Source organism: Martes martes, assembly GCF_963455335.1.
Source record: "Martes martes genome assembly, chromosome: 5".
NCBI classification, from domain to species: Eukaryota; Metazoa; Chordata; class Mammalia; order Carnivora; family Mustelidae; genus Martes; species Martes martes.
Window position 1 is genome coordinate 91,682,694 of NC_137892.1, and position 27,193 is coordinate 91,709,886.

Below are 27,193 nucleotides of genomic sequence, written 5' to 3' on the forward strand. Positions count from 1 at the left end.
TGCTCTGCCGCTGCCTGGAGTCCCATCACCCATGCTCCCGTCTTCTCTAGTCCAGAACAGACCTTGAAGGAGTCAAGTATGTTTGGCAAAGGATCCTAGGAGACCTCATGTCCAGGTGAATTAAGAATGCAGACATTTTTATTCCAGACAGACCAGGACAAGGTGGGCAGCCCCTACGGAAGCAGAGAGGCATTGGAGAGAGGGCCACCCCCGACAAACACATAGGTGCCCCCTAGGAAGTTTCAAGTTAGTAATCTAGGCAGGGCTGATGGGCTGCAGAAGAGAGATCCATCCTTGGTCCCTGTGCCGCTGCGTCAGTATCATGATAATCACAGGCCTGGCCACCAGTTGTCTTCGTGACTTTGGCCAAGGCTCTTACCCAACTTGGGCTTCACTTCTCACCATTCATAGACTGAGCAGGCTGGACTAGGGAGGTGATCTCATGGCATCCTTGTGGGACCTCCTTTTTCAGTTCCTTGGCCGGACAGGCCCAGCCCTCTCCCTTGCCAGCCTGGGATCCCCCTCATGGCCCCAAAGGTTGTGGTGTGGATTCATGGTCAACCTCAAAGGTAGTTTCTCAAACAGACCTTCCTCCTTGGACTGCCTCCTCCAGAGTGTCTAGGGAAGGTTGGAGGTAGGATAAAAACCAGGTTGGTGGGGGGGCGGTACTCTTCCTAGATTGCTTTTCTTTCATTTGGAAGAGGGTGGGTTACCTCAGACTCCAAATCCAAATCCATATGGAGCTGGAGATTTGTTCCCCAGCTAGTAGAAAAGCTTTCCTTCTGTGGCCCCATGAATTCTTCCAGAGACTTAAATGCCATTCCAAGTCTCGGGCCTTGAAATGAAGTCACCTTTCTCTGGTAGTGGTAGTTTCATCCTCTATACCCCCATCTGTTATTGGGGCAAACACCAATTACATTAAATGAGCTGATGCATGTACTCAGTATAATGCCTAGACAACTCGTATTTTTGTGGCCTTCTGGTGTCTAGGCATTATATTGAGTTCATGTATCAGCTCATTTACTCCTCATGCCACCAGCTTGAAGTAGATTCTGCTTCCCCCCATTTTACAGATAAGGAAACTGAGGTTCACTTATAATTCCAGGTTGACATACCCTGCCAAGATCACACAGTGAGTAAGTGGCAGAGCTGAGATTTATACTTGATGCTTTGTGACTCCAGAGCCCGAAGGTTAACCACCAGGCAGCACTGCCAAGGGAGAAACACTGGCAGGTCACCACAATCACCTGGTGGATGGACTGTCCAGAGACGCTCCTCCTCCCGCTGGAGCTCATGCCACAGCCGTGAGAGTCACTCCTTGCACTTCGTGGGGGAAGCAGCTGGGTGACAAGAGGAAGGGCGTAGTCACTGCAGGCCTTTGTTTCGGTGGCTCACGATTCAGGGGTGCGGTGCCTTCCGTGGACATAAGCCATCCTAATAGCACCATTTGTCATTATGACACAGGTTAGGTTGGGGGAAACTGGAGCTGGAATGGAAGAGTAGAATTCTGATTATTTTAGCAGTTGGAAGTGACATCACATCAGAGCCTCTATAGAATGGCAAATTGGAAGCTGGACCGAAATTGCTTCCAAATGTATCCAGGGATCGTTTGCTACAGCTGTGATAAAGTCGTTTGGTTGTTTGGGGAGATGCGCTTCTGTCTAAACCGCTGTCTGGGTTGTGTGTATGTCAGCCCACTGGGAAGGCTGCCCATCAGCCCCGGAGGAGGGAGAGCTCCAGGGTGCTGTGCCTGGGTGCCCAGATGTGCTGCAACCTGGACCGGGGTGGATGGGGTTGGCTCTGGGGCGCTAGGGCGGCCGCTCTCTCAGTGTTTCTTTGAGTGCGCTGTGAATGTCTTTCTGTGTTACCGAGTCATGTTTTCCGTTTTTCTCATGGTCGCGTTGTTGTCCTTGGTCCGTCTGGTGGGTGGATCCGGGGCTTTCGGAGCAGACCCTCTTGTCCCTGTCAGCACCTAGGCACAAATGGGAACACTCTCGAAGTGCACCTGGCTGTTTGACCAGCCCTGTTGTTGGTGGAGGGTTTTTCTCCAGCCAACTTGCGGGTGAGACCCACGGGGACCAGAGCTTCAGTGAACTCATTTCCTCTCTTCTCCTTCTTAGGCAAAAGAAGGGGAGCGTGGCTCACAAACACTGGGTCGGGCCCTCGAATCTGGTGAAGTGCAAGCCGTGCCCCACGGCACAGTCAGCCATGGTCTGCGGCTCCGACGGCCACACCTACACTTCCAAGGTCAGTCATCCCCGTTCTTTTTTCTTGTCATCAAGAGTATCCCACGGCTGTGTGTTCTCCCTAGTCTCTGTGCCAGCATGAGGGCCTGTGACTCTCGGTGGGCTTTGGGCCTTGCTCTCGAGAGGCTGCTGCATGGGGGGGGGCTCTCTAGTCAAACAGAAAAATGTTACCTCCCGTGGAACTGCAGTGATCCAGGGCTGTGGGGAAAGGAGGGTTCTGAGGGTGGCGTGTGATCCTGAAGTCAATCCCGGCAGGCTTCCTAGAGAAGGTGAGGTAGGAAGCGGTCCCAAAGGTTTGAGTCCTATAGCTGAGCTGGGTGTCTCTGGAGTTTGCGGTAAGATGTGGCCACCCGTCTTCCACAGCTCAAGCTGTAGTGCTTCTCTCTCTCCTCCTGTTGTCTCGGTGAGGCTCACTTGTGCATAGATTCTGGGGCTGAAGACAGTGGCCGTCAGCAGCACCCTGGCAGCCTGTGGCCACACTACCATGTGGTTCTTGGGGTGGGTCCCATCTTGGTCCTTCCCCCTCTGCACACACAGGTGACAGCATCTGTTCCTGTGAGCCCCTCACCATCCTAACTTTTACACCATGGAGATCCCACAGGGCTGTGGGGGAGGGCGGCTTACTGCTTGCTGTCCTCAGAGGCTTCTTTGGGTTATTTCAAGGCTGTGCCATGCTTTCCTGCCGATTCTCTGTTACACAGATGATATATTTTTGCTCACTGAAAGCAGAATTGTATCCTCTCAGATTTTCACATTTTTCTAACTAAAAGGGATATGTTTAACAAAACAGGAAGCCAGAAGGTATGTCTAGCTTGTACTCAGGCCCGTGTAATCTGCTTTCAGGACCTCAATATTGTAACCACTCTTTGACTGTTCGTTTCTTCTTTCAACACATATCCCCTGAGCCCACATTCTGATGTGTCAAACTCTGTTCCAGGTACTGTGGAAACTTAGAATGGAAATTTTAAAAGTTCACTCACCTTCATAGCCAGAGTCAGGAATCCCTGCATCTCCAACTCAGACCTGCTCTGGGAATTAGAGCTTCTCTGCCCAGGGTCACGGTCAGCAAATCCTGGTGAAAGAGCCCAGGTCGGCTCAGTATACCCAGCCTTGCCCCTTCCCTTCCTTTCCCTTCCCCTGATGAAATCTGTTTGAGATATTTGCAGTAGGAGGGCTTGCTGCTGGTACCCTGCATACGTCTGGAATTGTGGGTTTGGGGGAGGGGGTCATGACTGTTCTATCCCCTATTCCACAAAGGCAGATGAAGCCAGCGTTGTCTTCCACCCAAAGCCTTGCTTCTAGGGATGTGAACAGTCACCTGCAGATTCTGCTGAAATGCCCCTTGTGCTATCGCTGGTCTTGTGTGGGGCCTGAGTTTCTGCATTTCTCACAAGTTCCCAGGTGGTGTCCATGCTGCCGGTGGTTGGACCACACTAGGTAGTGAGGACTTTGGTTTTTAGAGACCCCTCCTGATAGACCTCATTACCTCCCATCTGCCCTTCCCATGCCTCCGAAGGCCGTTTCTGCATGACAGAAGAGGTGGGGAGGATTCTGTAATATAGGTCTGTTTGTGTGTCTCTCCCTCTTTAAATGCTTGGGTATCTTTCCTCTTCCTGCTGAAACTAAGCCCAGACCTGTTCTTGTTACTAACAGAGCCTTCCAGAGTCAGCTGCCTTCCTACTCCATTGTCACTCCTTACAGAAATCTCCTTCCTTCACTGGTTCAGCACGTAGTTTGTGAACGCTTCTAGCTGTTCTAGGCCCTGTGCAGAACGTGGCAGTGGGGAACAGGGCAGGCACCGTCCCAGCCCACTTGCAGGTTGCAGTCTGGTTGGGCAGACAGAAATAAATAACCAAACAGATAGATCTGTGCTTTGAAATTTGGCAAGTGTTACAATGGGGCTGAGAGAGAGAGAGAGAGAGAGAGAGGACGCTTTGTAGGGGATGGTGAAGGAAGGCCTTTTTCAGGAGGTGTCCTTTAATTAAGAGTGAAGGGTAGAATGATCTAGACAGAGAATAGCCTGGGCCAAGGCTCTAAGGCAGGATGGTGTGTGTGAAGAAGGCTGGCTGTCACACTGGGGGCCGGGGGACAGGGAAGGTGAGAGAACAGTCTAAGAGGAGATCTGTAGCCGAGGCTGGAAGGTGATGGTGCCGTCCGGCAGTGCCTGGCTTGGGGGACACTTGTTACTGTAGCGGCCGCCTTCTCTGTGTCTGCCTCAAGAATGTGAGGCCGCAGAGACAGAAACAGTGCCTGTCCCCACCTCCACCAGGCACAGGACGCTGTGCGTGGTGGGTGCTCAGTGAGTATCATGGACAAGAGGGGAGCCTCCAAGGACTCGGGCTGAGACGGAATGGCGACAACCTGGTCTGTGTAACCCATCTGGGCTCGGGAGTGAATGGATTGCCGAGAGCTTAGTGATGGAGAAGAATAAGCTGTCCCCCGCCTGGGCCAAGTCACTTTGCTAAACAGCCAGCCCGGGGCTCCAGCAGAGCATCACAGGCTCCTTGCGGTGCTTCTCTCTTTCTGAAGATCCAGTTTGCACTGTTCCAGATTATTCCCTCCAGCTCTGGAGCAAATGGTCTGATCCTCGAGCCTGAGATTGGAGGCAGGCCCTGAAATGTCAGTGGGTGACCGGGGCTGTTGGGACAAGTGGCGTATTGTACATCAAAACCAGCCAAAACCTGCCCGCTTGCCTCTGTCTCTCATTTGCGAAAGGAGCTTCAAGTGCCGGCCCCCCGTGACCCCCAAGCTACAAGGAATGGTAGTAACCTGTCAGCCGTGGCTTGAAGTGCTGTCAGTTGCTCAGGGAATGTCTCTGGAAATGCTTGCTGGTCACGGCCCCCTGCAGTCTGGGCCGGAGAGTTGGCTTTTTGATAGAGAAGGTTGCCTCCTCACCGGTACTGATAAATAGCTTGTCTGCGAGGCAGGATCGGGGTTTGGAAGATTCCTCAGAAGAAGTGTGACTTCCAGATACTGCTGGGCCCTCAAAGCCTTCATTGGCCTCAGCCTGCTGTGGCACTGGTGTCCTTGAATTCCAGCACCAGCTGAAAGAGAGTCTTCAGTTTCCCAGACCTGCTCAGCTGTCTTTTCCGGAAGCAAATGAAGAGACCTGAAGCATTCTTACTAGGAGCTGTAGTTTCATTCTCCCCATTCTCCATATGGGGTATACTGAGGCCCGCAAAGCCATGGACAGCAGCGGAGTTCGAAACCCAAGGTCTCCTGCCTCCATGTCTGTAATCAGCTGCCTCTATCTGAAGTTAAAACAAAGGGAAGGGGTCGGGGAGGGGTAGCACTGCAGTGGAAAATGGTGTGGGAATTGGTCTTTGGCATTAGACCAATAGTTTTCTACCTTATTTGAACTTCTGTAGCATTGGCATTTTCCTTGTCCTGAAGAAACGAATCGAATAGTAGTCCGTCGATAGCTGCGTGTTGACTGCTTTAAGATCTCTGACCCTGACGATGGTTCTAAACTCCAGTGGCATTAAGCAAGGCTTCCTTCCAAGGGGGATGCTCCAGTCTGGTCGAATTATTTGAATTATTGCCCCCAATGTATGGCCACCTTTTAACGGAGATTTAAGAGGACATTTTAGTCTTGTAGATAAAGCTGTTGGAGGACCATGAGTAGATGGTCATTTAATAAGAGTGAATGTGCATTGATGAACTCCATCCCCTAGAATTATGGCCTTTTCTGAGGTCATTGAGGTCAGGAAACAAAGGACAGATGAGACCATGAAACATGTTTAACAGGAGGGATTTGATATCTTAGGTCAAATTTACAGAAATTAATGTTGGCAAAATATATTGCTGCTTTAGTCCCCATCATCATCAGGGAAACCCACACCCCCTAGTAAATGATCACAATACTCCATGGGTAGTGTTTGCTCTCTCCTGCATGGATTTGGAGACTATGGGACACACTGTCAGGAGCAGGAGGAAGAAGGAGCCCGTGTGTCAGCTCTGCTATGACTGCTGGGTGTCTGTCTTCAGGTGATGTTGTGTGAGCTTTCCTTCTGCTCCTACACCCATAATGGTCAGACAGGCGTAGAACTTAGGACAGCCCCCATCTGTGGCAGAGCTTCCCGTGTCCCTGCATCGGGGATACCACTCAGAGATTGATGCCACCCTCCGGGATCAAAGATAAAGTGAACAAGAATGCACAAAGCTTAGATGAAGGGACATGAGATGTTTCTGGCAATAAATGTTTATTCAGACTCTGTAAGAGTCTGAGAAGGAACAGAAAACCACTAGGGAGGATAGACACATTGAAGGCGAGCCCTGCAGCTCATCTGAGCATCTGATACAGACTTTGTCCCTTGACATGGGTTTGAGGCCATATCACCCTAGTCATTTCATGGCCCTTGATGTCACGTTCTCCCTGCCAGGAAAACTGAAGTCGTCTGGAAACTCAGTCACCATTTATTTTCTTTCACGCTGTGTGTCAAGCATTGTCCTACTTGCTGTGTTACGGCAAAGGACAAAGCAGACAAAGTTTTCATGGAACTTGAAGGTAGGCGAATGGGAAAGCAGTCTCCTTCTGTTAGCAGAGATGGTCAGCTGAGGAACATCCTGGATGCGGCAGGCCACAGAGTGGGGCCACCTCCACTCCTTTGAAGGTGGGAATGGGTCTTCATAGTGGAAGTGATGGTCCCACTGAGAGCTTAAGGCTGGAAGGAGTCAGCCAGAGTAAGAGTGGTGTGGGGGACAGCTCATCCATTGGATGGGAGGGGGGTGGAAGAGAGAGATGGAGGATAGCATGGTCCTTTGGGCAGCTGGTGACAGTGTCAGTATGACTGATCATAAGTGGACCAGGGACAGGGGCTTAGCTACAGAAATGAGGCTGGAAAGTAATCAGCAGCCATTTCTTCAGGGCCTTGAAGGCCATGTGAGGAGGCTGGAGTTTGCCCTTTCGGCCCTGGGGATCCTGTTGGGGGTTTCTGGTTTCAGATTTGCTTACGCTGGCTGAAGGGTGGGAATGCTTAGGGCCAGGACTGGAAGCATGGTGGCCGTGAGGGGCCTGCTGGTAGGTGTGAGCCCTGGATGTTTGTCATCATTGCAGAAATGGGCAGAAAACCATCTACAGAGACATTCTAGTCCTAGACTCCCTAGTCCCAGCTTGTCTTGGGGATGGTGTGGATTTCGAACGCAGAAAGTCATTTCAGCTCTCAACTCTGCAAAAGATCTTCGTTGCCATCCTAGTCCTGGTGGGACTTGCAAATCCTCCTGCCAACACCTTTGTGGCCTCAGCCTGGGCCCGCTGGGAACCCCTCACCTGTGAACCCCTGTGCTTCCTCTCCTGTCATCCACATAGGAGGATTGAAGCTTATTGGGGTCCTGGCTGCCAGCTGTTCATCCTGTCTGTGTGCAGAGGGGTTGCACAGGCATGGCCGACCCAGTCCAGCAGCCTGGGCTTCAAGTGGACAAGCTTAGCTTTCTTCCCTCTGGATGGGAGAGCTGTTTTGGAAACTGGGGTGGCCCTGGGGTCCCTGGCAGCTTGGAAAGGAGAAGGGCCCGGATGTTCCACATCCAGTTTGTGGAGGAAAGGCCTCTTTTAGCAGGACTTCATTGAGTCCCCTCTCCGTCTGGACTCACTTGGCCAAAGCTCAGATGTCAGGGCTAGGACTGCTCACTTCCCAGTGAGAAGCCACCAGTGCTTGGCCTGACCTTGAGGAGAGGCCTCCCCAAATGGAGCTGGGAGCCTCTGAGTGCCAGCTCCGTCCTCCCACCTCAGCCTGGCTATTGGTAATTGGAAAAGAAGCAGACAGACACCCTTCTGCTGTCTCCACCCCCCACCCCCAGAACGTTTACTTCCTTAATCACTGTTAAACAATTAGCAAATGGCTCATTTATGTCTAGCTGCAGAAGAGAGAGGCAGAGTTAAGAACCGCTGTGGAGGAAAATGTTTCTCCTCTGTTCTGAGTGTGCACACCCGAGGGAGGGGGAGAGGGGGAGCTTGCTTTACAGGCTTGCCATTTCTTTCAACATATTGTCGCTGCAGATTATATTATTTTCAGAGTCATCTTAATAGTTTCCAACAATTGCTACCAAGTAAAGGTCATGTTTGAAGTTCTTGGCAAATGGAGTCTCTGTTGGCCGGCATTTCCCAGGCACAGGCTGTTTGGAGGGTTAGAGCATTCCAGAATGTGCACTGTAAGACTCTGCATGATAGCGTTGAGCTCAGTGCCTCTTCCCGATCTCCACCAGGCTCCCAGGGCCCTGTGACCAGGACACGCATGGGACCTTTTTAGGTACAGCAACTCTTCTTTGCTTTGCAACAGAGTGGAGAGTGTGAGTATTTCAGGGGTGTTTTTGGATAGCCCTGACTCCACAGAACCTGCTGGATGAGGACTGTCTTCCCTTGCCAGTAGCTTGTTGGTAAGGGCCTTGGTTCTGGCTGAGCAGAAAGTCAGAGGTTGGGCAACAAAAGATGGCGGGCTTGTGTTTACCTGTTCTGTGCCTCCAGGAACTAGAACATAGTGGCAGTAGTATTGGCCCAAGGATAAGAGGAGAGTAGCAATTAGGGGAGCCATTGGATGTGCCCAATTGGTGGCCCTGTGGAGGATAAGAATGGTTAAAAATGGTTGAAAATGGTTAAAAATCCCAGCCCCATCCCTGTGTGCTGTCAGGTAGCAGCAGGGGGAGAACGCAGTGGTGTGTCCGTGGACCACGTGGATGCCAGCGGTCTGCGGAGGGGTTCTCATGGTAGGTTTTCTGTTGTTTTGATTTTCTGATGCTCAGAGAAAGCCAGCAAAACAGATTTTATGACTTTGGACAAAGAGTCCATGGGTCTAATTAACTCTCAGTGGTTGTGTTTTACATGTTAAACAGTTTGAGATTTGGGGACACATCTCCCAGGGCAGGTGCCCCCAACTTTGCCTTTTCCACTCAAGCCTCATTCATTCTCCTGACCTTTCCTTGGTCAGGAGCAGTCACGTTTCATTTAGAATGAGAGCTGGAATTCAGGGTACAAAACCCCTCAACTCTCGGTTTTGGTAGAATTCTTGCTCTAGTTTTGTTATCTTCCCCTCTTCTCCATCACAGGGTTTTGGAAGAAGCAGGTACGAATAATACGTAAACTAATGATTATGTCTAGTTAGGAGATAGGGTCTGACTGCTGCAACAAAACCCCCATGAAACAGTGGCTTAAATAGGACGAAGTCTTATTTCTCTCAGGCACAAACATTCCAAAGCTGAGCAGCCCGGGGCAGGTCGCTGACCAGGATCCTTTCAGCTTGTTGCTCTTTCTCAGCAAATGGAATTGTTGAGCGTCTGCATCTGGGTCCAAGGTGGCTGCTGGGCCCCATCCAGAAAGGAGGAGGAAAGAATGGGGGCACAATTCAGAAGTCACCAGTATGCTGTCAGATGCAACTTCATGGTGAGGCTCCATGAGGGTGCAAAGAGGTCTGGGAAATGTAGTTTTTATTCCAAGCATCTCTGTGCCTAGCTAAAATTTGAGCATTAAATAATCAAAGGAAGTATAGAGTGGATAGTGGGGTTACCGATCAGTCTCTATCCTGGTGATATTTTCAATAATCCTAATCACGACAAGAACAACAAAACAATAGCACTTAATTACTAAATAGGTATCAAGTACCATGACCTTGTACTAAGAGCCGTAGTATTGTACTTCTTCTGTTACTCCATCCAGTTTCCACAACAGACCTATGAGGTAGTACTTTTATTAGTCCCAAATTAAAGATCCAATCATTGAAGCTGGAAAACTTTTCCAAGGGTGGCATAGCTCTTAAGCAGTGGGCAGATCCTTGAACACGGGTCTAACTCTTGAGGAAGTCTTTACTTCGATGAGTGGGAAGCCGTCTGAAAAGTAATGTAAAGTAGCAGCTGTATCATCAGGACCCTTTTGATTTCGAGTGACAGAAACATAACTCACACTCTGCCTAATCCCCAGATGAAAATTTGCTGCCATATAAGGCTGGAAGCATACTGGGGTAGGCAGACCTCAGAGAAAGAAGAGGAAATTTGGTGTTGACAACATTGCATTTCCTTCTGTCTCTCTTTGTCTATCTCTGCTTGGCTTCATTCCGCAAAGAGGCTTTCTCCCCTTGGCAGAATATAGGGGAATTTTGACAGCCCCAGATTCATTTCCTCTCCGCCTAGAAACTCGAAAGTCATTTGCCAGTGTCTCTGCTTCAACCCCAGGGAAGGATTCCACCTTGGCTCTTTCCGAGTCCTATGGCCATCCTTTAATCAAATACCGGGTCACATGACCTTCTTCCTCCCTCCCGTTCACTAGGATCAAGGGTAGTATTTTTTTCCAGAGGAGAGGGAGGGCAAGATTATTTCCTGGATTGAGAGAAATTTAAAAAGCAGTGTACTACATAATCACCTCCTAAAATGTCAAATAGAACCTCATTAAAGGCTTTGGCTAAATGACACTAGCTTGAGCCCATAAGAATATATTAAGGCATTCTAGGTTTCTATGAATGACAGGCGTAGATGGGTGTCTAAGCCAAGTCCATACCAGACATGTTAGTTAGCCAGTTAAAGAGAAAGTTCATGCAAAATAGAGTCAATTCAGCATGATTTTAACTCCGGATTCTTTTCAACCATTTGGCCTAATGTTGTAATCCTTCCTTCTGATCCTGTGGCACATCTGTCCTCAGTTATATTAAGCATTTATTTCTTCTTGGAACATGCCAAGATAACATGGGCTTTTTGGCTCCGGAGGATAAACTTTCAGGCAAAATGGTTATTGTGACATTTTCAGGAAGCACAGATGTTCAAACACCGTCCGTGGTGAAAACGCATCCACAGAATTTACACAGGCTACTTCCACATGCAGATTAGTTATGAAGTTACAGCAGAAGGAAGCAATTCAGCTAATTATTTTACTGCTTATTTCTATGTTCTATATGCAAACATGCATTTAACCAAGATGGGAAGAATAGGTATTCATTTCTGCTTCTCAAATGCCCTGAATAGGATGCCATGTAATTAGTTAACGCTTTTGTTAAAAACACATTAGGAAGAATAACCTTCTTGTTGTCGGTTCTCTTGAATGCACAATTAAACCATTTGATAAAGCAATTACCTGAACACAATTATGTTCATCCTCACCCCATCAGGAGATGAAATTAAGGATTAGGTAAAATTGCAAAGCTCATGAGATCTCTGCCAACCCTTCCCTTAGAAGACAGGAAGGTCCCTGGCCAGTGTGAATCTGCACAGTGCTATAAATCTAATTAAATCATTACAAAACAACTTTAATTAACTTCACAATCATACTGCTTTTCTTCTTCCTTAAAAGAAACAAACAAAATATTCCCTGTTGGTGTGCTGTCAGTTGGGCTTCTACACCACATGTTCCAAGAGAACAGTGGAGCCCCAGATAGGGGTAAGTCTCCTAGAAACTGCTCTCATTGTCTGAGTCTCAGGCTAGTACCATCTCAGGCTAGCTGGTATGTCACGTGAGGGAGTGAGGTAGGTTAGAGTTTAGCATGAAATGATGCCATAGCCGCATGTCAAGGGAAATGGCTTTAATGACGCTCTTGCTTTCACCAAAGCAAGTTGTTAGGGTTTTCCCCTTTCTGAACCAAACGGAGCAGTTCCGTGCGTTCACGTATGATTGTATGGAACAGAAATGCCTCATCCTCTGGTCAAGGATCTTTCTTGAGATGCTGGCTTTTGTCCAGTACTGTGCTCAGAACACCAGACTTCAACATCAGGGAAGACCCTATGTCCAAAAGAGCAACTTTCCTAAGTTCTTATCCAAAGGTACTGAGGACTGCTTTGAGACCCACCTCTCTGCAAAGGCTGGCTGTGTCCAGAGGAGAGACTAGGGGCTACAGGAACCTGGAGACCTGGACCAGATAGGTCAGATGGAGTGCATGATAAGAGTTTATTTGCTTTCTCCTCTCCTAGTAGAGAGATCAAAAGATACTACTGTGCATCAGTGTGGATGGGATGCCCCAAAGTTGGTACTGAGCCAGGTCTCCTACATCTGTCATGTTATGATCCGTATTTCCTGCTGGCAGCTCTCTAGACCAGCCGCCTAAGCCCTCTGGTGAGCACACCAACATCCCACCCAATTCCCTGGCACCTAACAAGCAAGATAGAGGTGGAATAGAGAGGATACCTCCTTTGTTTTTGTTTGCTGGTTTGGTTGCTTGGTTTGTGTTGTGTTGTGTTTTTGTTTTTGTTTTTTTCTTTTTTGCCTTTTAACGTACATCAGAAGATAGAAGGGATTGAGCCCCCTCCTACCCACATCTCCCCCCACCGGGAAGGGAATAACTATATTCCTGAGAGTTCAGCTGTGAGGCTCAGCCTAAACATCTCCTCAGTGAAGCTTCTGTGAGCCCTTCATGCTACGTCCAGCCATTTCTTTCTTCTGAGCTCCAGCAGCACTGGGTCTACACTCCTGCGGGCATATTTGTTTTACTGTCTTGGCATCGTTCATAGGTAAGTATATGTCTAGCCCCTTGATGAACTGGAAAGCCTAAAAACTCTGACACAGAGCCCCTCGATAGACTATCCTTTTAAACAGCTGAATTTATAAGATGTAAGGGAGATTCCTAGGATGTCCTCAGTGGATCCTGACCCCTGCCTTGGGACCCCTGGGGCATTGGATGATAGCTGGTTGCGTCAAGAGTTTTTTAGGGGTCACAGCTTACCTGCAGACTGGAAACAATGCCATAAGTTCTTACAAGGTGGGAAATTGGAGGTAAGACCCCCACACGTAAATCTAAAAGCTTACCCTGAATTGAAGGGTGGGCTTGATTTAAAAAGAAAAAAAAATCTACCTATTGATAAATTCAAATAGCAAGAACACATGTCAATTTCAGCCCAGATTCTGGTTTGAGAAAGAAAAGATCTCCCGTAAAACCTTGAAAGAAAGAACCCACATTTGTTCCTATAGGCCAGGCTGGCACACCAAGCATTTCATGACAAATCTAAGACACAGACATACATCAGTCCAAGTCCTGTGGTGTACTGGGTAGATGGTGACCTGAGGAGAGGGTTGCCATTTACATACCTGGTATGGGATTGAAAACCCAAAGCTAGTTAATCGACTTAAAGCAGTCTTGTGTGGGAATGCACTGAGGTTCCTGCAGGAGTAAATGGTCTCTGGGGAGCTGGGCCATCAGCTCCAGCTTCACAGGAGTCCCTCAGAACCCTGCCAGACAGGACTCATAATTCTTTAAACCTAGAGTGAAGTAAGCCACCAGGAACAAGGGGTCGCTCAGACAGTAAACTGTAGAATTCGACCCCCAGGAACTTGAGAGGTGGATTTGCATGTAACATCAATACACATGTCCAGAATGTTTAAATAAAAATAGGACAGTTTAGAACTTAAGCACTGAATTCTCTGCTACCAGCAAATGTCCACTCCAAAAGGGAGGAATGGAATGATTAAAAGTACATTTTAATGAAGGAAACACATGAAAACCCCTTTACCATGGGAAAGAAACCAAGGCTTTGGCTCCTTATTCTAAATTTCACAATTAAAAACAAGCAATTGGACAGATACTATTTCTGTAGAAATCATATTTCAGAGTAACCCTAAAGCTTTGCTCAATAGGGGAAAATTCTTTACAGAAGACGTGCAGGTAATAAATGCAGAAGGAATTACAGAACTAGAAAATCACCATTTTTCAGCCTCCAATGGCACAGCTGCTGTTGGCGATGATCAGGTGTGGGTGACACCATTAAACAACAGGTTGATAATGAACTTCAAGCTATTAACTCCTGAACCTTCAGAGGGATCACAGAATCCCTGAAACTGGCAACTGGCATTGTTTGTCTTGTGATGTCTTGTGTTTGGATGGGGGCCTCCCAGGTCTATGGAATATTTTTGCCATAAGAAGTTAAACTTACATCTAGTGAAGTCTCCAGGGCTACCTTCTGTTTACAAGATGTGCTAGGCGAAGGAATGAGTTCAAGGAGGCCCCGCAGAGTCAGACAGACAAATTCAGAACTTGAGGTGTTCGGGGAGCCAGAAAATGGATTCCCTTAGTGCCTGAAAAAAAGGAGGAGTGGGACACACAGCTGCCAAATGTTCGTCCACACTGGTTGAACCCAAAGAGAAACAAGCCAGTAAAATAGTAAAGGGGAAGGGTGTTTGGGGGACTCTTAGGAAAACTGATTAGGAAGGGGGAATGGGATAGGATAGTAGCATTGCTGTTGAGTGAGAAAAACCCACAGTTTGTTTGTTTTTTAAGATTTTATTTATCTATCTATCAGAGAGAGAGAGAGTACACAAGCAGGCAGAGTGGCAGGGAGAGGCAGAGAGAGAAGCAGGCTCCCCGCTGAGCAAGGGGCCAATGGAGGACTCGATCCCAGGACCCTGGGATCATGACCTGAGCGAAGGCAGAAGCATTAACCCACTGAGCCACCCAGGCACCCTCAAAACCCACAGTTTTAAAAGAGATACATTGTGAGGAACCTAGAGGGTTTGCCATAAGATAATTTAGCGAGGAAGCGGGGGAGGGAGGAAGAAAAGAAGAGATAAGATCAAGGCAGTATTGCCAAGTCTTAAAAACTGTTCAGCTGAGATTATGGAGACCCATTGTGCTAATTTCCCTACTTTGGCCTATATTGAAAATTTTTCATAAGTTAAAAGAAATGCAGTCTTTGAGGGGAGAAACTATCTCCTGTTAATCTTATCGCGAATGCTGAACACAGAAAATGAGTATTAACAAGAGGAAGGAAGCTATGGGTGCAGAACAGTGTTAGGAAAAACCGAAGTGATAAATTTGCAAAACTATAAAAGTACATACCTCCCTAGACTTAAATACGAACCTTAAAACTATAAAACTTCTAGTTTTTTTTCTAGGAAACAATAGAAGAATCTTTATGGCCTTGGATTAGGAAAATATTTCTTATATACAACACTAGAAGAGTGTTGCCTAAAATATAAAAAGGATAAGTACTTTTCATTTCTGCCTCCAAAAGACACTGTTAAAGGGAATGAAAAAAATCCAACTACAGCCTAGTACTAAGCACTCGAACATCGTGTGTCTGGGGTAGGACTTGCGTCCAGCATATATAAAGAGCTAAATTCAATAATAAGTAATCAAACCACCTAATAAAAATAGGGAGAAGGTCTGAGCAGGCATTTCATCAGAGAAGATAGGTGGATGGTACACAAGCCCATAAAAGATGTTCAACACTATTGTCATCGAGGAAATGCAAATTACAACCACAGCGAGCTACCACGACCCTGGAGTGTCTGAAATTAAAAAGACTGTTCAGTTCATGTGCCAGCAAAGAAGTGGAGGAACCAGTACTCTCCTATGTTGCTGGTGGGAATGCACGATGGTGTGGAAAACCATCTGCATGATGGTCTGGAAAACATGTGGGAAGTTTCTTCAAGTGTCATAGAGATGATCTGGCTGTTGTAATTGTAGGTCTCCACCCCAGAGAGGGCAAGTATGTGTGCCCAGAAGTAGTTGTTCACACATGCTCATAACACCTTTGTTTGTAACAGCCAGAAACCGCAAATAACCCCAACACCCATCAAGGGTCTACGTGAGCAAATGGGGGTGCATGGATACAATTGCATACTAGGCAGAGATATAAAGGAGTAAACTCCTGATACATGGAACAACATGAGTAGATAATAAAATAATTGGGCCAAGTGAAAGCCAGTCCAAAAACAGTGCTTACTATTTGAGGACATTAATAGGAAACTCCGAAAATGCAAGCTAGTTTGTAATGACAGAAGGCAGATCTTTCTGTTGGTGGGGAGCCGGGATGGAGCAGGATTACAGAGGGGCAGAACAACCTTCTGGGGATGATGGATGGATATGTTGACGATCCTGATTCCAGTGAAGGTTTTCTGTGTGCGTATGTATTTATATTTATCAAAACTCATCAGATTGGACACCTTAAATATGTATGGTTGCCTCTGTGCCAGCTGGGCCTCGATAACAGTTGTCCAGAAAGTTTTTTTTTTTTTTAAGATTGTATTTATTTATTTGACAGAGATCACAAGTAGGCAGAGAGGCAGGCAGAGAGAGTGGGGGAAGCAGGCTCCCCACTGAGCAGAGAGCCCGATGCGTGGCTCAATCCCAGGACTCTGCGATCATGACCTGAGCCAAAGGCAGAGGCTTTAACCCAAGGAGCCACCCAGGCGCCCCATCAAGAAAGTTCTTAAGAAGACAACTGGACGTGTATGTCTGAGGTCTCGCACGTTCATCCACTTGGCCACAGGGGGTCTGCGTGTTTGTCTTGACTGGTGCTAGTCCTCCCCCACCCCCCACTTGGTAGCCTCATCTAGGCTGAGCGATAATGTCAGAAAAGAGAGTTGGCTCTGTCCAGAGGTTTGCCGGTGAAGCATTGAGAGATAAAAAGACGCGAGTTACTCTAACACTCCGTCACTTTGGATTCTTCTTTCCTGGAGAATTCTCTGTACTTGAAGTGTGCCCTGGACAGTCACATCCCTGGGGATACAGAGCCTGGGGCTCATTTGCTGCATTGCCGTTCTGCCCCTAATCGAGATGCAGAGGTCTCGGGAAACTCTGAGCAGTAGCCAGAAGAGCAACTCTGGGAGTGGCTGGGATGATGGAAGGCCGGTGTCCTGGGGTGGCCCCTGGAGCCTGCAGACCGAGTAGCCTTTTAGGGAAAGTCTGCTTGGGTCAGAGGGATGATTAGGGTTCACTGCGTGGCCAAAAGAAACCACGCCAAGTGCATAAATGCCTAAGAGATGAGAACCAGTGGTCAGTGCAGGTGAGGGGAAAGATGACAGGTGACCTGGTCACCATGACTGATACAACACTGCCATCGGTCCTGTAGGTGACAGGGAAACAAGGGAGGTGGTGCCTCTGAGGGCTGCATACTTAGGAGAGGGGCACCCTCAGTCTTCTGTCTCTGCAGCTGTTCAGCTCCATTCACTGATTCCTATCTCAGACCCCCAAGCGTGCAGAGGTGGAGAGCCCACAGAGTTTTCTGGGCCAGGTTTGGACCCTCTTCGGGGGGTGCTCCTCCACTCCTTGGACATACCGCTGTGTACCAGAACCCCGCCAGACGTGGGTTTTGTCCCCAGGTTGTTTCCTCATTTGGGGGAAGATAGATGGTAAACGGTGAGGGTTTCCTAGGTCAGCCAGGGGAGGGGTGTGGGGGGTGCATGGGCAGGGCGAGGTGCCGTGTCTGAGGATAGAGGGAAGATTCACGCATCAGCATCTCGGTTAATCGCTCGTCTGGTGGGGCTGGACAGCATAGGCTCAAATCCCAGGTTAGCTTGTAAGCCACGACCTTGAATAAGTTCTGGAGCCTCTTGGTGCCCTGGTTTCCCTGGGCACAAAATGGAAACAATGACACCTACTTCAAAGAGTTTTTGCAAAGGTTCAATCAGTGATTTCTTAGTAAATTCTTAGAATGGTATCTGACACATAGAAAAGCCGTCTATAAATATTATGTGCCCCTTCCCAGAGGAAGTTGGGGGACTTGTTCTAGAAAACCTGTCCTCCATCTGGCCACGATCTTCTGCACCCCAGTGGAAAAGACCTCTAGCTTTTACATCATACTTGACGCCATCTTCCTGCGGTCTTGAGCAGGAGGGATGGCTCCACATTCTGATGGAGGTTGTCATGGTGAGAGCAGTAGCAGGCTTCTTTAGGGGAGGGGGTCCTCTGTATCAAGCAGTGGCTGGCGCAAGGATTTTTCTGCTCACTGTTGATCTCTTGGCAGCACCCAGCATGGTAGGTGCTCGGCCTGTTGGTGTGAAATGGCTCTCGGGTCCATTCTCTCTCATCCCACTGATGGGCGGTGAACACCAAGCTGCAGCCCGTTCATGGTGGGCTGGAGCTGAGACCATCTTACTGAGCTGGCAGGATAGTGAGGAGGTGGTGGCAAGCAGGCAAAGACCCCGCAGCCTTGCAGGTGGGAACGTTCTCTACACGCTCCCCACTGCACTCCACTCACCTGTGATGACTGAGATGACTCAGTGAGATGACTGAGACGTCATCTCATCCCCTCGCCACTGTTGGTTCACTCGTCAAAGGCTTGCTGAGCCTCTCTGAGACACTCCGTACAATGTGCAGATTGCCAAAGCAGGTGGACAGAGCTGGCTGCCCTTTCTAGGGTTTGGGAGTGGCTCTGCTGGGTTTGGTAAACCAAGGTTCCTGTATCTCTGAGGCAGGATGCTGTTGGAGGACTAAGTGACAGCAGCTTTGGTTGTGGCCTAACCATTCCTGGGGTGGAGGGAGTAGACGGAAATGTGACCCTAGCTCCACCTGCCACATAGGCGAGGGGAGCATTCAACGGTCTGCTCTTTCCTGGAAGGCTCTCCACTCTAAGGATCTCAGCAAAAGCAACCCCTCCAGTCACACAGCCAGAGACACATGACCTGCTCCAGAGTCCCTCTCCTGGGGCCACCTTTATGTCCCCTGACCTGAGCATTATACTCCAGGCCCCCCTTGGCACAGCTGACCACTTACACATGATCTACACCAGTAGCAGTGCCCATCCCACACCGTGTGTCAACCATGTGCCACTCACCAGGCTACACGTCCCCTGACATGACGAGATCACACTTCGTTCTCACACTGGCCCTCTCAGATGGACGCTAGTACTCAACCCCTGCTTGGAAGAAGGAAGAGAGAGTCTCAGCTGTTCACCCTGCTGTGGTCCCTCAGCTCCTAAGCGGAGAAGCAAGGCTTCACCAGAGTCATTGCGATGACTTGGGAAGTCCAGACGGTTCTAATGGCAACACCACTGGAGTCAGTCAAATAGAACTGACTGGCTCAGAGTAATCTGGGGCAGAATTCAATTAGTCCCCCCAAATCAGATCTTAATTAAAGAAGTTTCTTTTTTCTTAACTTGGAGAAAATACTATGGCTCTAGTCTGAGGATCCATGAATCCTGTGTTGGCAATTAAATGTAAATAATGGCCTGGGCCGGCTCATGGATTTCTTCAGCACAACTGTGCTGCCATCAGTGATTTGGTTTTCAAGTGTCCTGAGGAGTTGAACTGTTCCCTCACAGTGGTGTCTGCATTCATACCCCCCCACCACCAACTTCTGCAGACACTTTCATTCCTGGACTGTGATTGGATGACCCAGTCCCAGCTTGGAGACCTGACCGGGGTGTGTGGGCGTTGGTGGCCTGCCGCGGAGAGCTCGGTCTCCGTGGATGACAGCTGACCCCGCTGACACTGCCTCTGTGTGACGTTCTCTCCCTGCTCTGAAGTGGTCGTCATGGAAACGTGTTTTTGTTTGGTCTTGGCGATGGGCTGTTATTTTATTATAGGCACGTGGGAAGAGTGGAGGGCCCACCCAGAGAAAAAGAGCACAGCTTGTGACTGCCCAGTTTCGGGGGCTGCCACAAATAGTCAGAGGCTGAGGATGAGGTGGATCGTGGGGTCCCCCTGGGGCCGCCCTGTCCACACTTCCCCATTATTGTGTCACATAAACAAAGAGCTTCTGCCACATACCTTGGTGCTAACAGCCTCCCCAGTCCCAATCTCTGAGAGGGGGTTCCCCTCTTCTCAGTGAGAGTGCGCCTCCTCCCTCCCACCCACCCCTCACCCTGCCAGGTCCTTGGGTAGTGCCAGGAGCTGGTACTATGGGGGAGGGAGTAAGGGTTCCTGAGGTTACTTGGTTTTCACAGCTCACAGGTTTTCTTGATTGCATGTTTTGTAGATCCACATTTTTATCCCTGTAGCTGTCATTTTTCTTGACCTGCTATTTCAGTCACTCAAAACAGTATGACTGTATTGCATTGGAATTTCTCAGGCTCTTTTCCTTCATGAAGTTTTCATCAACCTGGGGAGAATAATAGCTAATGATAAGAATGGGGGAACCACAGCTCCTCGCCAGTGGGCAGGCCTGGCTGTCAGGAATGGGACCAGCCATCCCGAGCCCAGCGCCGGCCATGCACCTGCTGCTGCCCTGGGCGCTTGCTGCTCCCCGTCCTCTCGGAGCCTTGCTACCCCGGGGTCAGTCAGTTTTGGTCTCAGAAGAACTGAGCATCACAAACGGGTTGTTTCCTTACCTAAGATCCTACAGCCGTCAGTGACGGAGTTGGATCTGAACCTAGATGGAGCAGAACCCCTACAGTTCTAGGGTTTTTCAGTCCTGGAAGTCCATGAAGTATTCAGATATGCTGGTTTAATGGCCGTGAATATGAACAGTGTGGTGTGTTGACAGAATGGCGTTTGAATGGCGTGCTAGGACTGTTCCCCCAGATGTGTGATTGCTATCTCCCATTCAGTGTGGCCCAAACAGATGATTGTCTTCATTGTCCACGGTCTCTCTCAAGCTGCTGTGACTCCACTCTCCACCCAGGGACTCACACCCCAAACCTCAGAGTCCTCTTGGGCTTGTCATTTTCTCCCACCCTCTTCAGCCACTCTGTTAGCAAGCCTTGTCCTCTTCATCTGCAGACTGATCATCAATGATACTCCCATGACACTCTTAACCCTGTTGTCTTGTACCTGGGCCAAAGGGCCACTGGGCCACTGCTCAGCCTTCTCACTGGTGTCTCTGTTTCCGGTACTGTTCCCTGGGGTGGGTTGGTTCCTCACAGAGCAGCCGAGCAAGCATTTGAAACACCTGTGTGCTTCCCATCACCTGTAGAATGATGCCTAAAACCCTTACCCTGACCCCCAGGTCTGCCATGATCTGGCCTCTGTCAAACCATATTTTAACTTGTCTCTCTGTCTGGCCACCTTGATGTGCATTTCTCCCCCTGGCATGCTGAACTTGTCCCACATCAGGGATTTTGTACATGTGATTCCCTCTACCTGAATGCTCTTCCCCCAGTATGTCACATGGCTGCTATTCTCTCATCATTCACATCTTAGCTGGAAGGTCCCCTCCTTTGAGAAGCCTTCTCTGAATCCCACACCACAGAGCCAGCTTTACCATCACTTACTTTCTAATCCATGGCTCTGCTTTCTTCGAACCGATTACCTGTGTCTGCGATCATCTTATTTCACTTGTTCCTCCAGACTGTATGCTCCATGAAGGCAGGGACCATGTCTGTCTTGTTTCCTGCCTGGTTTCTAGAATAACATGTAACATATGGGAGGGGCTCAGTAAATACCTGTGAATGAAAGATTTGTTGATAGAGTGAGTATAGAGTTCTTAAAATGTGCTGGAGTGGCTTCAGAGTGCAACCCCACGCTTCTTCCAGTCCAGAAGCTCTTGGGGCTGGGGGATGATTCTGCCCTTCTGCCCACTGACAAGGATGACAGCTTCTCCAAATGGACCTCTGGGAGCCTGGGGAGACAGGTAGAGCACAGAATCATGATGCTAAACACAGAGATGCCGTTGACTGCCCAGACACTGACATGTGTGCATGTCAGATGTCAGTGCAGTGACAGATGTGCATGTTTGAAAGAGATAGGAGAGCTGGATGCGAGTGACCAGTACTGCATCCATCCGTCTGTTCCTCTGTCTCTCCTCCCACTCATCAGGAACGAACTGGGTGCTTGCTCCTCTCTGGGCACTGCCGATGGAAAAATGCATTAGGTGAAGTCCCTGCGCTCACAGACTTGCCATCTCAGAAGGGGAGATTGAAAGTCCTGTGTTGTTCAGTGGCTTCATAAAGATGGGCCTGTGCAGAGCAACAGGTGGGCATGCAGGAGGGCTTTATACCTCACCCAGAAAGTGAGGGAGGGTCTCCTGAGCACGTGAGAGCTGAGCTGCAAATGAGAAATGTGAGGGACGCTGGCAGAGGTTGGAGTGAGCCCCTCAAGGGCCCCCCTCCCTTCACACAACCGCAGCAAACTCCTCCTCACCCTCCAGATCCCAGCTTTAGGTCATGCCCTCATGAATGCCTTCTCCGACGCCCTCTACATGGTCAGGCCCCTTGTCAAACATCTCAGCAGGACCAGATGCATTTTACGCTTGGCAGTCACCGCAGTTAAGGTCTAATTTTGTATTTGTAAGTTTCCTTCATTAATAACTCTGTCTCCCAGCAAACTATGAGTAACTTAGATTGGGCACTGTGCTAATTTTTGGCTCACTGGTTCATGCCAGCAGCTTACATGATGCCTTGTACGGGGCAGTGACTCAGTAGACCTCGTGTATTGAACATAGGTGGGCGGGGGAGCAGGAGAGAGGAGCCCAGAGAGGTGAGTAGGGCACATTGTGAAGGTGTCCACGTGGCCTCCTGATGGACTTGACAGGAGAATAATGAAAATGCGAGTTTATTGTTCTCTAAGGACGGATGTGATTGAGTACTCTGGGGGCTCTTTTTTTGTCATCCTGGACGGAATGGCTTTGTGAGCAAATGTCATCAAATGTAAAACATCTCCAAGGACAAATGAACTCCCGTTTTTGGAACTCTCGGTCCTGGAGGAAAGACTTCAGTTCACCATTTACTATACCTGTGCCTTCATGCCAGCCTTTGTGTCCAGCCCTGGGAATGACAGAGATGAGCAGTTCAGGGCCCCTCCCTGGTGGGGATCTGCATTTGGAGGGCAGGGTCGATCTGGGATGCTCCAGCAGTGAGCCGCAGATACAGAGGAAGGCTCAGAAGGCCCAGGAGCCAGCGGGACCCAGAAATGAGTGTAAACGTGGCCGTCCAAAGAACTGATATTTTTATTTGCTCCTACCTGGAAACCAAGACATAAATGTAGAGGCTGCCAGTGGGCCCATGTCTCAGTGGAGATGTGAACAGGCCCTTTCCAAGGACAGCCTAGGGCATGTGGCTGCCCGGTATTGATGCTTTTTATGAAGGAAATGTTTCTGAGTCTCACCTACAGCGAGGGTTTTATTATTTCCATTTAGTAGAACCCTTGGGAGTATCGTCTTGTGCTGGCTTGGCACTGTTTTGCTAGCCCCATTACTTCATGTTCCTAGCACCTTCTGCAGTGCCTACAGCTAGTAGGCACTCAGTAAATGGTGGTGGCAAGAGTGGGTGGAGTGGAGAAGCCACCATCCTTGAAGAGAGAGAGGAAATGACTTACAAGCTACCAAGTTCAAAGGTGGAGTCCTCGAACACGATGAGGATTCCTCCATGCACCCTGTATGGCCAACTCCACCATCCCTGCCCCTTGTGTCTCTGCTACTTTTTGCCTCTTGGCCCCAGAACACAGAAGGGTGGGAAGGGAACGTGTGGCCCCATTTCCGTTGTTCTTGTGTCGCCTTTTCCCCGTGACTTGGCTCGGTTCCATGGCTGCATAAGCCTGTAAGGCGCTGAACGGGGAGGTAGACAGAGATCTGAAACTGAGCCCGAGAGTACCGCAAGAAAGAGAAACCGCTTCATGGTGACAGGTGCCTGAAAGTCTCCGGAGAATCAAGTCGCTTCTTGTCAAAGCCCCTTGCTTGAAAGCCCAGGGGAACAAAGGGATTTTCCTTTTACAAAATCTGCCTATTCTGTTTGTGCCCTGACCCTTTTTCCGCTTCCAACTTGGGGACTATGGAGCATTTGAGAGGTGTTTCATGCTTTCAAGATGAAACTCTGCATAGCATCTGAACTTCACTGATTCCGCTCTTCCATTAACTGTCGGCAGCAAAAATACGTGCTGTGTTCTTTGATCCCCGTGCCTGGCTGTGCCTTGGAGAGTGTGGAGACAGGGTGGACATGGTGCCTGCCCTCTAGGAGTTGGCACTTTCAGCTGCCACTTATTTAGACCAAATGTCCCCAAGCAGTCTGTATGTGTGTGCCAGAAGCCTGCCATATGCACAGGGAGGAAGGCCTGGGTATGGCCGGAGACAGGGGCCAGTGGTTCAGATTCTTTCTTGCAGACCAGAACAGCAGAGGTGCTCTGAGGTAGAGAAGAGAGCTGGGACTCTTCTCCTTCTCCCATGTGTCATGGCTCCACGGATGTGTTTGTTGGCTAATTGCTTCTCCGGGAGAAGTTTGGAAATTACACAGCAATTTTGTTGACAAAAGAATGAACTTCAAATTGCTGTTCTGAAAAAAAAAAATTGTTGCGTTCTTGAGGCAAGCTCAACCCTTTTTCATTGAAATAGAATCTTAAAACTGGCAGCTTGTCTCATGTGGGATTTGCACATTTTGTTAGAGAAAGTATCACTTCCGTTTCTGTTGTTCTAAGTGAGGCACCATTTCCAAGTTGACTCCATTTCTCCATGGATTCCCAACCAAGTCAGTGAGTGAACAATGGCTAGCACCCAGAGTTAGAAACAGGGCTTAGCTCCCAGACGATGATCTGGGGAGTAGAATGCTCCAGCCTGCTCGTAGCCTCTGTCATATTCCTCTGTCACCTCCTGGGTGTATTTCAGAAGGTGTCCTCCTTTTCCTTATTCCAGCTCAAACCGTAGAGCAATCTTTTGTGGCTACAGAGCTCTCTAGCCCAGGACTTGACCAAGTGTCTTCAGAAATGAGTTTTTGAAAGCTTATTCTCAATTTCTGAACCCATTTTCCCCCTAAAAATTAGTGTAGTTTGGCTATTTTTGTCTCAGGGTGAGATGATGCATCTGATGGGACTTTGGAGTTGAGTGGACATCCGAGTTCAGTGGAGAGTGTCTCTTGACGAAAGCCTCCTCTGCTTCATGGTTTCTAGAGGTCAGTCTCTGGGGCTCTTGTTGACCACAGTCACAAGCAGGTGGGCCAACGAGGTCACTTAGGAGGCCCTGAGAGGCAGTAGCCTAGCACTCCTGGCCTTGGGTATGAAGGAGACCTTGTTGGTGGCACACTGCCCACAGGTCACTGACACCAGGGTCCTTCTGCTATCACATGGTAGCAGGTGTGGGAGAATGAGGACGGTGGCCACATCCTGGGAATTAAGCTGTTGACCACTAGGGTCAGTGTATCCAGTAGGAGGCATGGGCTGTCACTACAGTTTTGACTCTGGAAGCCTAAAGCCATTTCTACTTGCCTTCCCCAGCAGAGTTAACAGAAATTTAGAAGCAGCTGTTGAGGTAGAGCGACTTTGAAGGTTTTTGGTTTTATGTTCTTCCAGTTTGATTGAGAGCGAGTGTCAAGGCTTTGATGCTCATGAGTAAGGACGAGCAGGGAGATGGGAGACTCGGAGAGGTGGTGATGGGCTGGCTCTGTCAGGAGCAGACCCACTCATCATCTCTCTGTTCTGCATTTTTGTGCTAGCTCCTCATTTCTGTCCCACGTGGTTTGGTGGTGCAGCCTGCTGGCCAAGGTCAGGGTGTTTTTCCTGTTATCCTTTCCAGGTGCATGGCCTGTGCTTCTCTTCTGGTTGAGCCTGTGGCTTCTCGTTGCTCCTTATGACAAAAATGGGTTGTAGCTTTTATTCTAACCCTCTTTCCTGATCTCCATCTTTGCTCCTGGTCTCCCCCATGCCTTGCTCTTTCCGTGTCTTCAGAACCTTGCACCAAGTTGCTTGGCCACCAAGAGGACATGCCCCGTGTGGGCTTGCCATCTTCCAGTTCCCCCAGTGCTAGGGGTCACTGGCCATGCTCTGCCATGTCATTGTGGCCAATCTGGTAGCACGTGCTAGTGGATCCATTTGTTAGTCTACTCGAAAACTCTTTGACGTCCTTGCTCCTCCATTGGGACTCTCAACGTACAGTTTCTGCCAGAACAAAGGCATGAAAAGCTAAGGACATCGGCGGGGGTTGAGGGGGGATGGTGGATTAGATGAGCGGAGGGAGGATTAGCAAACTTGCCCTACAAGGTTGATGGACTAGACATCCTGATATCGCTCTTTTTATCTTTCTTTGTAAATGCCTTGGAGCAAGCTGGCCAGGTGATTTGTACCCGGAAGTAGAAACAAGCCCATTTGGGAGATGGAAACCGCTCGTCTTTCACCTCTGTGCGAGATCGCTAAGCAAGCAAGGAATGCACAGCCGGCTCACGTAGATTAAAACCAGTGGTGGTAGGAAGTTAAATTTACCTAATGAGTATGCAGGAGGCGAGCATGTGACTTCACATTCGTGACGTCTCTCTGAGACTACAGTCACATCTGTGGGTGGCTTTGTGCAAAGAGAAGACGTAGGCCCTCCCTGGACAGGAGACCACATCCATTTTGAGGTGGAATATTCTTTTGGCAAATGAAGGCACGGTGTGTTTGAGTTGGAGGGAAGCTTGGAGCCTGACTAATCCAGCCTCCCCTGGTCCCCAGTCCCTGACCTCCACCAGTGTTAACAGATGTGAAGACTAAGACTGGGGGAAGTCAGCGTATTGTCTAAGCAGAGAGCAGAGCCTGAGCCCCCTGACTTCCACTCGGGAGCTTTTCTTCAGAGGGTGACAGATGCCTGTCAGCACCAGGAAGCTCAGAGAAAACACATAGTGTCAGCAGCCACGTGTGTAGAAATGCTGGGTGGAAAGTTCCAGTTAAATGGAGCTCCCCATGCTTTTTCCCTGGTTCACATGCTTATGTTGGTTCTTCTTCCCACCTCTCTCTTTTTTTTCCTGCCTCCTTCCTGACCACTCTATGAGGTCTTTTCTGTTCTCTCTCCCCTGAGGCGAGCGAGCCATCTCTGGGCCCCTGAAGGACCCAGCTGGTGCTGTGCTTCTGACTGTCTTCCTGCCTGTGTGTCATGTCCCAGGGCTCCCTGGGTCCCCTGCCCTGCCAGCTGTGCTGCACTGTTCCCCAGGACAGATGTTGCCAGCCACTGCTTCAGAGAGAAGCGAAATCTTGCGCCCTCCCTGCTGGGCAGAGGCCCAAGGGTGTAGGAGTTTTGAGGGCAAGAGATCTTGGGGAGCTAGCTCTTTTAGGTGAAGCTGGTGACGTGAACAACAATGTCGACAGCAGTAATAATAGCGTAACGATAAAGAGCAAAGAGCTCCTGTTGATCGATGGCACGCCACAGTACAAGCATTACCTCTGTTCTCTGCTTAGGACATAGCCCCAAATTTCAGTGCTGCTGTTTTCCAAAGGAAGATGTGGAAGCTCAGAGAGCTGAGGTGACTTGTCTGATCCATGCGTCAGGACCCAGACCTTGTCAGGGCCTCTTGGGAAGAGCAGGGGTCTGAGGGGTGGAGACCTCCAGCCGGCACTCCCTTCAGGTGCAGCCTGTGGATGTGGCCGTCACCTCTAGGGGAGAAGGGAGGTCACTCTGACTCTTTTCGTCCTCTGGTCCTGCTGTATTGACTCTGTTGGA

The 27,193-nt window shown here is 49.2% G+C and overlaps 1 protein-coding gene across 1 annotated transcript in view; it reads left to right on the forward strand.

Moving 5' to 3' along the window:
- The window catches only part of SPOCK1 (SPARC (osteonectin), cwcv and kazal like domains proteoglycan 1), a 505,689-nt gene that overhangs the window by 375,243 nt on the left and 103,253 nt on the right, over positions 1 to 27,193 (forward strand). Inside the window, exon 5 of the mRNA XM_080804507.1 lies at positions 2,121 to 2,247. Coding sequence (XP_080660633.1) covers positions 2,121 to 2,247 — 127 coding nt within the window. The remainder of the gene's footprint in view (positions 1 to 2,120; positions 2,248 to 27,193) is intronic.